This window comes from Myotis daubentonii, chromosome 7 (genome assembly GCF_963259705.1).
Source record: "Myotis daubentonii chromosome 7, mMyoDau2.1, whole genome shotgun sequence".
Lineage (NCBI taxonomy): Eukaryota > Metazoa > Chordata > Mammalia > Chiroptera > Vespertilionidae > Myotis > Myotis daubentonii.
In genome coordinates this window covers 70368839-70385175 of record NC_081846.1, presented here as the reverse complement: position 1 = coordinate 70385175, position 16337 = coordinate 70368839, and the positions used below count along the sequence as shown (strand labels likewise).

At 34.7% G+C, this 16337-nt stretch overlaps 1 protein-coding gene across 1 annotated transcript in view; it reads left to right on the top strand.

Moving 5' to 3' along the window:
* ARHGAP15 (Rho GTPase activating protein 15) overlaps positions 1-16337 on the top strand; it is a 677426-nt gene that overhangs the window by 134888 nt on the left and 526201 nt on the right. The window contains exon 6 of the mRNA XM_059704560.1: positions 3188-3277. Within this exon, the coding sequence (XP_059560543.1) occupies positions 3188-3277 (90 nt within the window). The remainder of the gene's footprint in view (positions 1-3187; positions 3278-16337) is intronic.

The window sequence follows — 16337 nt, the reverse complement described above, 5'->3', positions numbered from 1 at the left end:
AAGTGAAATCATGAAAAGCCCAAGAATCTGGGAGTATGCACAAAGGTCTGCTGCTTCAGTAATATCAAAAGCAACATAATAGGATGGGAGTAAGGAAAACCCAGAAAGCGGAATTTGTTAGATGAGAAGCTGATAGAAGATTGTCAAAGTGGAGAGCAGGTGAAGCAGTGAGCTCATGAAGAATATAAGGATGGAGCAAGGTCCTGAAAGAGCACCAGGAGGGGACAGAGTTTGCATTGAGATACACCCAATGTAGAGTGGCTGGTACATTGTCACATGATAGATATGCAATAAATGAATATTGAGTGATTCTGGGAAATCCTAGATTTAATCCATATGAGTCCATTAAGCTGGTTATTACTTTTCCAAATCACAAAGCAAAAAGTGTTTAACCACTAAACCAAATACAAATTTTAATTGTTGTCAAATAGGGAATTTTAAGGCACCCAAACCTTCCTTTGAAAGCACAAAAGCTAGCTGCATTTTGGTATTTTTCCTTCATTCATGAGTTCGGCAAATGTTCATTAAACAACAGCTATGTGCCAGGCACTGTTCCATACATTGGGGAAAATAGTGGAGGAAAAGGCAAAGGAGGCCCTGGCTCCTGGAGTTTGATTCTAGTGGGAGAACAGACAGCATATAAAAATATATATGTTAATTTCAGCAAGGAGGAGGGCTGTGGTGAAATTGAAACAAGTAGTGAGATCGAGAGTAATCAGGAGTGCTGAAATGCCACTCTTCTATATGACAGTCAGAGAAGACCTCTGACAAGGTGACATTTGGTTGGGATCTGATGGATAAAAGTCAGCCATGTGAAGAGTGGGAGGTATTCCAGGTAAAGCAGTGGGAAGATCTTCTCATGGGAAGATCAAATTTAACAGAGAAGGAGAGAAACCACATCAATATGTCTGTATTATAGTATGAAAGGCATATCTTTCCCCAAAATATGACATGTTTTAGCATAAGTATGATTGTAGTGTAAATTCCATTTTCAAGGACTACGTAGTGGTTAGGAGCAGACTCTGGCGTGATACTGATCACATTTCAATCCTGGCTCCTCCTTTGCTACCTATTTTACCCAGAAAGTTTACCTAACCACCTTGAAATGTTTTCCTACCTGTAACATGGTGATCACAGTACCTACCTCATACAGTTGTTTGATTAAATAAATGGATAGTTATGAAAAATGCTTCTTGTACAAAATAATTCCATCTTTGTTTCCCCTGACTGCACTCTATGGGAAAGTAATCTCTTTGGTTGCATAATCTTAATGGTTATTTTGTTGGTTCTGAGTATCCTATAATTTAATTAACTGCAGAAGAAGCAGGTTGTTTTGTAACTTTTCCATGTCATAACTCACTTGACAATGATCATTTGCATGATTCGATATGTTGCACAATAATGATCACCTGAGCTGTAGAGTGTATATGGACCAGTAAAAATATTTCACTAACTGAGCATCTATAAGGGGCATGTTCATCTTGGTTGGAGTCTCATGAGATTATTACCAAACAACAAAAGAAAGATATGCTATCAGTGGCTGTCCTGCCAGCTGAATTTATCCGGAAGGAAAGTTATGCTTGAATTGTACAATGTTTCAAAAACCCCCACAATTTTATTGAGTTGTCAAAAAAGATCCTCACAAATTAGTATTTCTAAAAACACAGACTTCTGGCTTTTTCTGAAAATAGTCTATTTCTATTAAACTGATAGAATGGATCATAGTGGCTACGAGGCAACAATTGTGCAGAGATTTAACATTTTTGCCAATCTTTGATAATTTCATGTTTTAGCCTAAAGTTTATACTGTTAAAAACATTGTCTAAAAATAACATAAGCCTTATATACAAAAATTGTATTCTATGAAAAATGGTTTGAGAAAAGTACTGCATTTATAGAGAAATCTAGAGTAGCTCAGAACATAGAAAAATAGTGGAGTCTTTGAAATCTGGCATCACTTTCTTTAAAAATTGTTAAGAAATTTCAAAAACTAGTAAGCTTTTGCTTAATATTTGGAGTTATGCAAATGTAAACTTATATAAGTATGATTCATTTGAACCAAATGAATATATGAAGAGGCAAGTATAAATGATATTCTCATTAATTGAGTATTGTGAATTAAAGAAGTAAAACAGCTTTTAAGTAACACCCACACTGTACTGGGCAAAAGGAAGCATATGCTGTAATCTACTTGATCTAAGTTAAATTTTTTAAATACAAATAAACATATACTTATGTGTATAGTCTTAAAAATCTAAAAAGTAAATTTCTGAGATACATAATTGCCACTTAAGAAATATTGATTACATTTGTTCCTTTTACAGCTTTATTGACATGTAATTGACAAATAATTGTATAAATTTAAGGTGTACAGTATGATGATTTTAAATACATACAAGGGGAATAAAAGTAGGTTTACAATTCTGAGTACACAAAACACAGAGTTTATTATTAATTATTATATTATTTTCTATACAGACAACTGTTAATCTACTTTTGTATATATTGCAAAATTATACCACATTAAAGTTAGTTAACACATCCATCACCTCATATGGTTACCTGTGTGTGTGTGCATGTTTGTAATGTGAACCCTTATAATCTACTCTCTTAGCAACTTTCAAACATACAGTACAGTGTCAATTATTTTAATTACGCTGTACATTTGATCCCCAGTACTTATAGCTAAAGGGTTGTACCCTTTGACCAACAACTCTCCATTTCCCTAACCCATGATAACTACACTCTGTTTCTATGAGTTTAACCTTTCAGATTCCAAATATATGTGAGATAATGGAGTATTTGTCTTTCCCTGTCTGACTTAGTTCACACCATTTAGGTTTATTCATGTTGTCACATATGGAAAGATTTCCTTCTTTTCTATGGCTGAATAATTTTTGCAGAATGTGTGTGTGTGTGTGTGTGTGTGTGTGTGTGTGTGTGTGTGTGTGTGTGAATGTGAAATTTTCTTTATTCATTCATTCATTGATAGATGCTTAGGTTGTTTCTATGCCTTGGCTATTGCAAATAATACGGCAAAGAACATGAGGGCTCAGATATCTCCTTGAAACTAAAAATGAAAGGCTTTATATCATAAATATGTATAGCTGCTAACTCAATAAATTTCTTTCTGACATGCATCACCAATGTTGTATGCTTTTTATTCTTATTTCATTTTTATTTACAGAAAACTGGGCACAAACCAGAAAGTGTGGATTTGTGTGGAGCACATATTGAGTGGACCAAGGAAAAATCAAGCAGAAAGAATGTCTTTCAGGTAAGAGAGTTTATCGCTGTTCCTTCTGAATCTGAGGTGTCTAGGTAATCAAAATAAGACTACCTTGTTGCGACATTTTCATGTGCATTTTCATTTGCAACTAGTTGTGCAAAAGTCATTGTGAAAAAAACCGACTCCTTTTCTTCTGTTGAATTTTGATTTGTTTGTTGTCATTCAAAATTCAAAAGTCATTGAATTTTGCAATGTATTTAGTAGACGTTTGGGGTTCAAACCTTGAATGCTTGACTTAGATTTGTAGAGCTTTCAGACATACATAAGTAAGATTCAATAATTATAATAAACTATTTGCATTCATTGTCATTTCTCCCACCTTTTCATAAATTACACTTACCAGTGTGCTTTAGGGGGATATAGAGAGCTGAACAGCTATAAAAATTGGACCTTATCATATTGCATAATTAGAATTTTTGGACAAATAAGTGTTATTAATAATTCAATCATGTTTCATTCAATGAACAGATGAAAGTATTGAAAAATAGTAAATGGAAAAACTTAATATTTAACAGATGATGTTACTAAAATCCCTTTGGCAATTAATAACTTTAAATTATGGAGGTTGATCTTTTTCTATTTTATGTGAGATTTAATTCACTTTTATATTCCAAAGTAACCAATAGCTTTATGGGTATATTTTATAATTTATATCATTTAGTATCCAAGAAACTGGATTATTATAATTAATATATTAAATGTCTTCAAAGAATATTTTGACTCTTGAAGAAAAATCAGTTCTGTTCTTAAATGCATCAATGAAATTAATATATTGGGTCTTATAGAAGTATAGTTTGGTGACATTTCTATCTGAATTCTAACTAGAGAAAAATAACTGATTTCTAGTTTGCTCTGTACTTTTCAGATGCTAATTCAGGTTTATCCAAAAAATTTTGACCCAGGTTAATTTTTTAAATCATTTTTAACTATTAAAATTAGTTAACACATCCATCACCTCATATGGTTACCTGAGGATAAATTATGTTTAGAATAAATTATTTTTCTGGTCCTAGTATTATTCTATTTAGGTATTCCCTTAGATATGATAATGTTATTTATAAAAAAAAGAACAAAAAAGAAAGAATGAAAAGCTAAACATACTTTCCTAGAAATCAAGACTAAAGCCAAACGTGATTAGAATGTGAATTTTCAGAATCAAGAAGGAAAAATAAATTTTGTTTTAAAATAAGGAATTGTGGGTCAATTTCTTATTCTTTGTGCTATTTTGCCATAAATAACAAAAATTAGAGGTTATTATCCTAGCCTCTATGACAACACAGGTGGTCAGTATGAATCATTCTGAACTCGATTGTGTGAGCTGAGTGGTTGAGTTTTATTTGTATTGTGAGTTTAGCATCCTAGTTATCAATGTTATAAAATAAAAACAAAAATTTGACATAAATATAATTCTTGAACAACAGAAACTCTTAAAGATGGGCTAAAGCAGCCTTTTTATAGTTCTGTTTATCTTATGAAGAATTAAATTAGATTACAAATAAAGATGATAGTCAGATATACATATGATATATATAGGGCTGCAAATATTGATGAAAAATATTTATGTATAATTTTACATAGATAAGAACATAAAACATAGATAGACAGGTATGCATAGCCCACAGGCACAAACAACAGTGTGGTGAAGGCCTAGGAGGAAAGGGTTCGGGTGGAGGGAGTCAATGGGAAGAAAGGGTGGACATCTGTAATACTTTCAACAATAAAGATAAATTTTAAAAAACATATATTTAAGCTACCTATATTTATGATATGCATCATCCTAACCTTTTCTGAACATGACAAACCATCTCTTACTTGTTTTCATATTTCTGAATATAGGTATTTCCAAATATATTAAAAAAACTATTCTCACTTTGAGTCACTTTTTGGAGGTGACAATCTTGCCACCTAGTTTTGTCTGTAAGGTACCTGAGCAGTTCCTGGGACCTCAGTGTTCTTACATCCATTTTATCTTTTATTTTTTGTCTGGTTGTATTTAGTCTAAGAGGTAACTGTAAGGATGTTATGAACATAATTAACAGAAGATCCAAATTTCCTTGTATGCTTTTTCTTTTCGGGGTGAATCATGTGATTTTTCTGGCCATGCTGAAATCTTTTTGTCATCTAAACACATGAGATTAAGTCAGATTTACTAATAGGTAGTCGTAGATGCAGACTATGGATGTATGCCTTCTGAGAAAAACAATATAAATAGCTTTTATAGTTCTGTTAACAGAAAAGCATTGGGAAGGATTTGCCAGAGAGCTAAATCTAGATGACTTGCATCAATATTTGATTAGATACATTAGCTGGTCTAACTCTCAAATGATCAGAATAAACATGATTATACTTCAAAAACATGGTATTAAAACATTGTTGGATGTTTGAATGTGTGCGTGTGCAAGGGTTTCATTACCTACAGAGTAATGAAGTGTTTCTTCCTGTCTGAAGGAGACCATCATAGCTTTGGCTGATGTGCTACTCAGAAATAGCTTTAGACTTCCAACTTTGAATTCGGCTTGGTGCTCAATCTCAGTCCATGAATTATAGATTACAGATAGCAAATGGCTATTGAGAGTTTTGGTTCAAGAAAAATCAAAGATGAGAAAAATTAGAAATAATTTAAAATTTGAAATCTGTCCTTAAAAAGTTAATGGATTAGTAGTTATATGCTACATAATTACAGTGTCTGCAGAGAAGTCAAACTTAAAATGAATAGGAAAACAAACAGAAAATTATGTGCCTGAGATATGTTTGAAAGACTCAGATGCACACAATGGTGACCAAAAAAAAGGGAAGGGTTTCATTTATTTTGTTCTTTTGCACATGCCATTTGGACATTTGAGTTGTTCATTTTCTTTTTGTATTAGAAGCCAAAATTCCTTCATATTCAAAGTTGTATTCAACTCTTGATATAGATTCAATCTTATTGATTGGTACATGGCAACATAAGAGAGACAACATTGAGTATTAAGGCTTGGTATTCAACAACTCTCAGTAACTCAGAATTATGCTCTCTGGCTGAGTTAAAGAATGCATTTTATAACAACACTCTTTGGCCCAATTGTTACTTCTTAATAATAAACAATACATTTTTAAAAATTGTTAGCAAACCTATAATGAAGTATATGCAGACAAGCCATATTATGTGTTTGAAAGTATATGTGTACTGCCCTGGTTGGGTGGTTCAGTTGGTTGGTGTGTCATTCTATACACCAAAAAGGTTATGGCAGGGGTCCTCAAACTACAGCCTGCGGGCCACATGCAAATACAAATATTGTATTTGTTCCCGTTTTTTTTTTTTTTTTTTACTTCAAAATAAGATATGTGCAGTGTGTATAGGAATTTGTTCATAGTTTTTTTTTAAACTATAGTCCGGCCCTCCAACAGTCTGAGGGACAGTGAACTGGCCCCCTGTTTAAAAAGTTTGAGTACCCCTGGGTTATGGGTTCAATTCTGATCAGGGCACATAGCTAGGTTGTGGGTTCAATCTCTGCTCAGGGCATATTGGGAGGCAACCCAGTGGTGCTTCTCTCCCACCTTCTTCTTTTCCCTCTCCCTCTCCCTCTCCTTTCCTCTCTCTCTGAAAACAGTTTAAAAGTATATATGTAGCTGTAGCCGGTTTGGCTCAGTGGCTAGAGCATTGGCCTGCAGACTGAAGGGTCCCAGGTTCAATTTCGGTCAAGGGCATGTACCTGGGTTGTGGGCACATCCCCAGTAGGGGGCGTGCAGGAGGCAGCTGATTGGTGTTTCTCTCTCATCGATGATTCTAACTCTCTATCCCTCTCCCTTCCTCTCTGTAAAAAATAAATAAAATATATATTTTTTTTATTTTTTAAAAAGTGTGTGTGTATATATATATATATACGTGTATATATACATACATATATATATACACACACGTATATGCATATCTATCTATCTACACCAATAAAAGAGAAACATGCAAATTGGTGTCACTCTGCTACACCCACTAGCCAATCAGAGCAACTATGCAAATTAACCCAACAAAGATGGCAGTTAATTTGCATATGCAGGCATGGAGTGAAGACTGAAGGCTCTGGCTGGAGTGAAGACTGATGAAGACTAAAGACTGAAGACTGAAGAGGCTTGGCTCTTCTGCTGCGGCCGAACCAAAGGCCTGGGTCCTGGGTGCCGGAGGAAAACCGGTGCCAGCAGCCAGGGGAAGGAAGGCCTATTGCGTGAATCTTCGTGCAACAGGCTTCTAGTATAGTATATGTGCATCTATGTATATACCCACATCTAATAGCTTGACCTTAGGAAACAGTGACCATTTCCACACATATGACCAAACATAGAAAGACACTTTGTACTTATAAAAGGTTATACTGGTTTTTAAGTTAAACTAGTAAATGCTCATTGCTGCTAACTTTTGTTTAATTCCGCATTTAGCATAATTGTCAAGGACCATCACAAGTTTGATGTAGCTTGAGAAAATATTTAGGAACCGAGTGATTTATAATGAACTGTGGTACAAGTTTTTTTAGTTAACTTAAGAGCAACCCTAGGTCTTCATCAGAGAAAGAGTGAATTAAAAGATTGATGTTCAAATCACATGTTTTAAACATTCTTGCTAAGTGCTAGTTTGCTCTTCAGTGTTTAGCCTGAAATTTAAAGCACTAAGGATTAAAAGGATTACAACATAATCTTAAATAATCCTAAATGCCATTTACAGAGAGATAGTGTAATAACTAAATAAAACCATGTTAAAGGATGGCATTCCTGTCAGGCAATGTCATAATACAAACTGCTTTGTCTCATTTCCCCTTTCTCATGGATACATCAGGCATTTACAAAGCTTTTCTGCTGGAAGTTCAATTGAGGAAATGACTGCAAAGTACTTTAAAACAATCACTGATTTTTTTTTCTTTTAATATCTCCTTGTTTTAAAGTTACAGAAAAATTTTCCCTTAGTTTTTCTTTTTTCCTTTGAGCATAAGGCTCTCTGAGTAAAACATTTTTGAAAGTCAGGGAATGGGTTCATGGCATGGCTACCAAATAGGTAGATACATCTCAAAAATATTCCCCACCTCCAGGGAGCTACCCCCTTATCCTATATAATAAAAGCATAGTATGCAAATTGTCCCCTCGACCCTGAGTTCTCCCAGGAGTTTGACCAGGGGACAGGGCCAGCTGGGGGAAGGGAGGGGGCCCCAGCCAGCAACCAGCAGTCACTAGAGACCCTACCAGTGCACGTGCACTGGGCCTCTAGTTAAAGATAAGATGGTCTCAAGCACTGTAATGGATTCCATGGCATTTAATTTAGCACTTAAATATTTTTGACCCCTGTCATGTAAATTAATTTTGTCTTCCCAAAGAAAATACAAATTCAGAGACCTTACTATAGTCCATACTGCTTTATGCTTATTAAACCAGAGGATTGGACACCTTTTAACTAATCCAATGGTTAATGCTAATGCTAGAGTTACATTCTTTTAGTAAAATATATGTATATATATTGTCATAAAAAAATTTTAGGAAATATTGTCCACAATATAGGCTCGTTACTCCCAAATGATGTTCAAAGTGTCAACCCTATTCCCTTTTGTAAATAGAGGGATAAAGAATAAGTGGAATAAGCCAGTCAGAGAAAGATAAATACCATATGCTTTCATTTGTTTGTGGAATCTAATGAAGAAAGTAAATAAACAAAATAAAAACAGACTTATAGATAGAGGACAGACTGACAGATATCATAGGGGTGGAGTGTTGGCAAGGGAGAGGGGAGGTTGGCTAGGTGAAGGAATTAAGCAATAAAAGAAGAAAAAAAAAACCTCACAGACACAGAAGGCAGTATAATGGTTACCAGAGGGAAAAGGGGGTGGGGGCAGGTAGAAGACGGTAGAGGGGGATACATGATGAAGGAGGCTTGGTTTGGGGTGGTGAACACACAGTACCATATACAGATGATGTATTATAGAATTGTACACTTGAAACATATAATTTTATTAGCCAATGTCACCCCAATAAATTCAATAAAAATTCACAAATAAATCCTTATTAATGAAATTAACAAAAGAAAAATACTGTTTCCTTGGTCCTTTTCAATAAAACATATAAGAAAGTAGATGATTACTCATTTAAAATAATTAAGTAGTTTCTACTCAAAAGCTTTACCTTTTTTTCAGAGCCCGGCGGTGACTCGGCCTCAGTTGTACTGAGTTTCCTTTAAATATATATATATATATATATAAAAATTAAAGTTTACCCATGAACGTGCAGTGCACTATCTATCAATTGTGTGCTTTAAATAAGATAATTCTACTATTAATGCAGTATAGCTGATTGGAACTATATCTATTGCCACTTGAAAAAAAAAATTTGATGACTCAAGAAGAGAAAAGCCTTCTCCTCTCCCAGCACCAATTGATAACCTCAACAAAGTCACAGCCACATTTCCTGGACTTGAGTTTCTCTTTTAATAAACATATAAATATCTCAGGGGAACAGGCTCTGTCCCTCAAAGTTAAGTATATTTCAGAATAGGTTTATCATTACATGTATGACTTTTCTGACTTTGGATGGAGTCTTCTGGCTATAAAATATATTAAACATATTCATGTCATATTTCCCATGGATATGTTTTACATTTAGACTTAATTTGATTGTTCTTGCTGATCTGAACATGTCTTAGCTTAAACAAGTACCACTTAAGTTTATTAATGCAAAGATAATTTAATAACATCTTGGAAAATGTTATTTTAAGCCAAAAAGAAAACTACTGGTATTTTGCTTTTATCCATTTCCTTCTGTTAAAAGTGGTGTCTTAAAAAAAACAACACTAAGCTTTTACCAATTTTCTCTCTCATTTTTCACTGCTTTAGTTAGACTAAATGTAAAGGGTGATTCTTCACATTCATATATGCATTAGATTTTAAGTAAAGCTGGTTTCACTTTAGAGAATTACTCACAGTATCTTAAAAGGCATGGCATTAAAAATAAACCAGAGTAAGAGCAACATTAATATCTAATACAGTTGGTTTTTTTGCTTGCTAGCTTGTCCCCAAACATTTTTTCTGCTTATTAGATATTCATTCATTGCTTAGAAGGTGCAGTGGAGAGTGTGCACTGGGGACATGTGTTCCAGTTTGGGCTCCGTCAGTTGTATTCTTATGTAGAACCCAGAGCAGGATCCCTCCTCCAACCTACAGTTTTTCACCCCAAGGAAATCAGAAATAACAGTCCCTACCTCATCTGCCTTCCTGCTGTACGAATGCTAAATTGAAACAATCTTGTTTCTGACAGCAACTCTGAATGACTGATTTTCGTATTAATACAACAGGGTATTAATATTCATATACTAACTACATCCTCTCATAACACTTTGAGGGTAGTTCCAGAGGTGAATTTTGTAGGAATCTGGATAGGAGAGGTAGATATCCATGAAATACAACTCAGGACTTCTCCACTTCTATTCTCTGTACGGCGTTGTGAACTTGACCAATAGACCAAGACTTAGACTAAGACTGTGAGAAAAATCTTTTCATTCACTGTGTAACTAAGAAAATGTGTCCTCAAAACTTACTGAATTCATTTGTAATATTCTATTTTATAAATAGTGTAATTAACATAATATATAGTAAATGTAGGTTGATTAATTACTGTCTTACCCCAGTTAATACTCTAAGAAAATCATTTCCCACTGAAAGCTTCTACCAAGCTATTGATAGCAACTTGCAAAAGGGCACTTAGAGATAAATACAGAAACTATGCTCCCAAATGAGACACAATGGCAACTTTTTTTATTCTTCAACTGAGATATCAGAACGATACTTTTTTTTATTAAAGGGGAGGAAATATGATTATTTTTATGATTTGGGCTTTATTTTTGCCAGTGGGATTACACAGGAGAATTTGATGAATGGAGTGATATAATTTTATAATTGGAGCTTTGATTTAGGAATATTAATGTCAGGAGTACTTAAGATTTACTGCAAAGGAGAGGGCCTGGGGGCAGGAAATAAAATTGATTGTCAGAATCTAAGGTGAGACCTAAAGAGCATGTTAGTCTGACCGATGAAAGGAAAAACAGAAACAAGTTTGATGGATGGAAAGTACACCCCCTCAAAGGAGACATGCCTACTTGTTCAGACCATGTGATTTAGAAACAACTCTTTTTGCAGATTTAATTTTTAAGAAATGATAAAACTCTCTTTATAAAAAATGTATAATCTCAAGTATAGAATTAACACACTGATAAATTGAGTATATATTATTAGGGGAAACAATTGCAAGTGTATGCTGCCTGATGACCCCATGGAGCTTAGTGGACTGTGAGCATATGTCCTCATTTGCACATTTCTTTATTCCACTAACTAATAACGGGTATGATGCTATCTTTCTCTATTTCTTTTTGAACTGTCATCAAAGCAGAACGCAACTGGGTGACAGTAAAATTGACAATAGCCCTATTATTAAACTTTAGTCCCAAATTAACTAAGGGAATCAAGATTTTAGAATTTCAAAATGAAATAAAATAAATCAAAATAAAAAATGTGAAGAAAATGTCAACTTGGCTTCTGATACTTCTAAAATTTTAGTAGAAGAATGTCTGCATGTGTTCTGATGAGCTAAGATAACTGGTTAACTCTCCTCACACTGCCTTCTGTAATAGCTCACTCTGTCTGCTCAAAGCTGAGTGGTGCACTTAGAATACATTCTGGATTTTAGTGTGACACCAGGCTAAATGAAACACGTTGCTCTTCATGTATTGACATCATGATGTAACCCTTCTCTTCTCATGGAACGTACCCTGTATCTTGATGTGTTGGAAAATCTGGCATGATAGTCGCTGTGACCTGCTGGGCTGACAGTGCAGTCCCCCAAGTCCACAGAGCCACCGTGAGACTAACTGAGCTGCATGGAATCAAACATGGGACTTCAGGCCATATGCCCTATCTGAGCAAAAGCCAGCACTGCCAATGGGGGATTGCATGGAGTCGAAGTGAAGTCATCAAGTGTTATGGTTTTGCCATTTGTGATTTTTATCTTGTAAAGATACTGCATTGATGCTGGCAAGACAACATTCAGACCAACAGATCCCTTTTTTCTATCTATTTCAAAATATCTTATATTTTTTAAATAGAGCAGCCATGTTTATTTCATGCTGAACATGATTATTTTTTAATAGCAAACAGGCCTCTTCCAGAAAAAGGAACAGTTTAATCCCTAAAGCTGGTACATAATAGATGGGGCCAGTAAATGGTATCACATTTTACAGCTTGCCCATAAGGATGACACAGGGTGATATAAAATTGAGAGCTTTTGGATAGTGTAGGATCACTGGCAGATAAATCACCAAAACCATTCAGATTTTAGAAACATAAGGTAATGAGACTGGATCTGAAGGCAAGAGAGAGAAAAATATATATCTATATAATACATCACACACACACACACACACACACACACACACACACACACACACACTCACAGTGTTTACATGTCACAAGCCACTGAGCAGGAGAAAAATCTGGGCAATGGTGAGCAAAACTTTCGAACCTCAGAGCAATGTTTAAAGCAGTATAATAAAATAACCAAGTGAACATCCATAAACAAAGGCTTGAAATGAACACAAGAATAAGGAAACACTAGATTAAGATGAAGAGAAAATGCCAGCCCTCATACAGAACTGCAGAAGCCACTTGTAGAATCTGTGCACAAAATCTCTCAATATGTGAGTTAAACTCATTATTCAAAATTTAGTAGAAAAGAAATATCCAAAAGTAAGACTTTAAGACACTGAACAAATGTCAGGATTCTCAGTATTTGAGGAGGAGAGGAGGCAGCTCTTATTTTTATCTTAACAAAACAGGATGTTGAGAGATGAGCTAAGTGAAACAATGAAATGAAATGCCTGACGGTGGGGAGAACTAGGAAAGAAGCTGTTTAACTGTTTTCAGATAACAGATGAGAATGAAGTGACTTGACCATGAATTCAGAGGAATCTTGTTTTAGTAGAGAGCTACTAAAGTCCCGTCTATTTGCCTAACATTTTATTTCTAGCACTAGGAGAAATTAATAGTCTGACATCCTTGGTAGACATGTACAAACCAAAAAAAATTTACAGTGGCAAAATTAGCAAAATGCATCTAAGAGCTCCAAAATGAAAAAAAAACAAAACACTAATATTGAGGTTCCCTTTCTAAATAATTTAGACCTTGATCATTGTTTTGTTTGTTTTAAATATTCTTGATTTCAGAGAGGGAGGGAGAGGGAGAGAGAGATGGAAACATCAGTGATGACAGAGAATCATTGATAAGTTGCCTCCTGCATGTCCCCTACGAGGGAATTGAGCCTGCAACCTGAACATGTGCCCTGGTGCATATGTCAAGGCTCAATCACTGAGCCATGCAGGCCGGGCTGATCGTTTTTTGTTGTTGTTTTTTTTTTTTTTTTCATGAATTTAAGCAATTCTTCATTATCAAAATTATCACACCCATGATAGGCAATCTTCTAAGATCTGAGATGTGTGATCAATTTGAAATCAATTCGTGGAAAGGGAGGCCATGAACACGCTTTTGATGTGTAGGATATACCAAAGAGGGTGGCAGGAAATGATGTGAAGCCTTTCTCTTTTGACAGTTACACTGGAACATTTACAACCACAGATGTTATTTGTCCATCAGAAAGGAAAATATTTGTTTCAAGCCACAGGCATTTTCTACCACAATATCAAAATGAAATTCAAAGGCAATTTAGTGTTTAATGTGCAAGAACATAAATATTTTGGGGGTCCCAAACACTACTAGAAAGCATACTTCACAAAGTATAACTAATGAGATGAAAGGAGGATGGCTGGCTTTATGACGAACAAATCTGTCCTTCTAAGCAAAGTCAGGATTGTTCTATGATTAACATAGGAAATCTTAGATGGACTGTACAGAGTGCTGCATTATTCATAAAAGCATTGCTGCCATCTGGTGGCTCGTTGGCGTTCCAGCATTGACTTTGCTGATTTGATTTGGCTGGGTGCTCTGGCGTGGTATTCAAAGGAGGGCTTTCCTTATGTGGTAAAATAAAAACATGAAATCCCTTGGCCCTAGATGTCATTCATCTGATGGCAGTCCTATCTCTCTGTCCTGTTGTAGAATGGAGGATTCAGGGAGGCAGTGACACACTTACATATCTTTTGTCCTAACCGGGGATTTATATTTTCCATAGCTTATCCAAGGACGTTACTCTTGGCTGTTATTGACTGATGCCTTTTATCGACACTCGTTCTGTTAGCAAATAAATATGTAGTCAAATATTAGGAAGATTTATTGAGTCTAAAGATACACTGTATTGCTGAAATAAGAATATACATGAGATTCTGTAATCACTCATTTGGATCCAAGCATGAATTTATTTTAAGTTACTGCTCACTGAGTTACATTTTGGAAATAACATACTTTACAGTGTCAAAGAGAAATGAATAGGGTTTTATAAAACTCAAGATTTCTTCCCAGTCATTTAATTTTTATATTGAAGAAATCTGATTAATTGTTAATGATTCAGAGTCTATGAAGTCATCTTTCTTTGTGGATTTACAAAATAAATAACAAATATTATTCAGCTAACTCTCCACTTTTTATAAAAAATAAAATAGTTAAAATGTAATGTAAGAAATTTTGACGATTCTGCATCATCAGTGTGTCAACACATTTTTAATCAGAAGCAATAAATTTATCTTTGCAATTTTAGTATATGTTTTAAGTTTCTAATAACTGTATATCTCATTCTATACAATGAAAATCCTGATCCTTAAAATGCATATTTATATAGACCACAAGTCTTTGAAGATTATAGGAGATAATGAATTAAAATTATCCTAGGGGGAAAGTTGAAGTTTAATCCTGAATTCTCAGTGATGATATTTAATAGTTAATTTTCAGTTTCTATTGTATATTTGTCTGTATTAGTAAACCTATGACTTAGTAAAAGTCAGATAACAAAAAGCCATTGCACCAAATTTGGAAAATTATATCAAATGAATATTATTCCTTGCAAGAAAACTTATAAATACCTATTTTTAAAGTAAGACTATGGGTTTTATTTTTAAATTTTTGGATAAGTTTTTGCTGTGTGACTGCATATTTGATATTACCCTTGTTGCTAGATACTTTTATGTAGTTTCACTTATGGAAGAGCTTTGCTAATCTCCCCTGAGAAGATTGTTCAATCCCTCCTCCCCCCGATCCTCTGTTTCTATTTAGGAAGAGGATGTGAAAAAATACATATAAAAAGAAGAGTAACATTGATAATGCTTACGTACCTCTGTCATTTGTAATTATAAAATTTCAAGTAATTTATTTTCATAACTGATTTGGATACTACCCTATGGTAGCTTTTTATGGCTCCATAATAAAGATAATGTCTATGGTCAAGATACCTCCAGGTTAGATTCATAAGTTGCTAATGTTTATTTCAATAACATTTGTTTTTTAGCAGCTTTTGCACCTACTTAACACAAAACGCCCATTTAGTCAAGAGAATCACTCATATACCGTAATGAATGATGTCACCTTAAATTCTTTAGTGTGCTGGATGTTACAGTTTATAATGGGGTATTTGATGATATATTTGTTTATGCTGAGTTTTATGACAGTGACAGCTGTATCTCAGTGGAAGAATGGTTTGTTGTTGTTTTTTTTCTTTCTTAGGGAGTCAGCTTTGAATTCTGTTTAAGCAAATACTTTTGCCATATATGTTCTGGCTGAGGCTGGGTTCCCCTCTAAGCAAAGTTTGAGACTAAGAATCGTGTTGTAACAAGTTTATTTGGGAAGTGATCCCAGAAAGCAGGAATTCTGAACTAGCAGGAATGATACAGAAAGAAGAAAGGGCACTACCAGGGCCGTTATTGAGTTGGTCACAGAGTGGTGAGGACACTTGACAGAATTCCAACCCAAGGGTCGACAGAATGAGGAAGCATTTTTCCATCAGCTTCTCACGCCATTGCTTTAAGGTTGATTCTGGATAGGATAATCATCCTGACTCCTAGGCTGCACATCTGGGGATATGCCAAGAAGGCTCTTGCGGGTGGCCTACT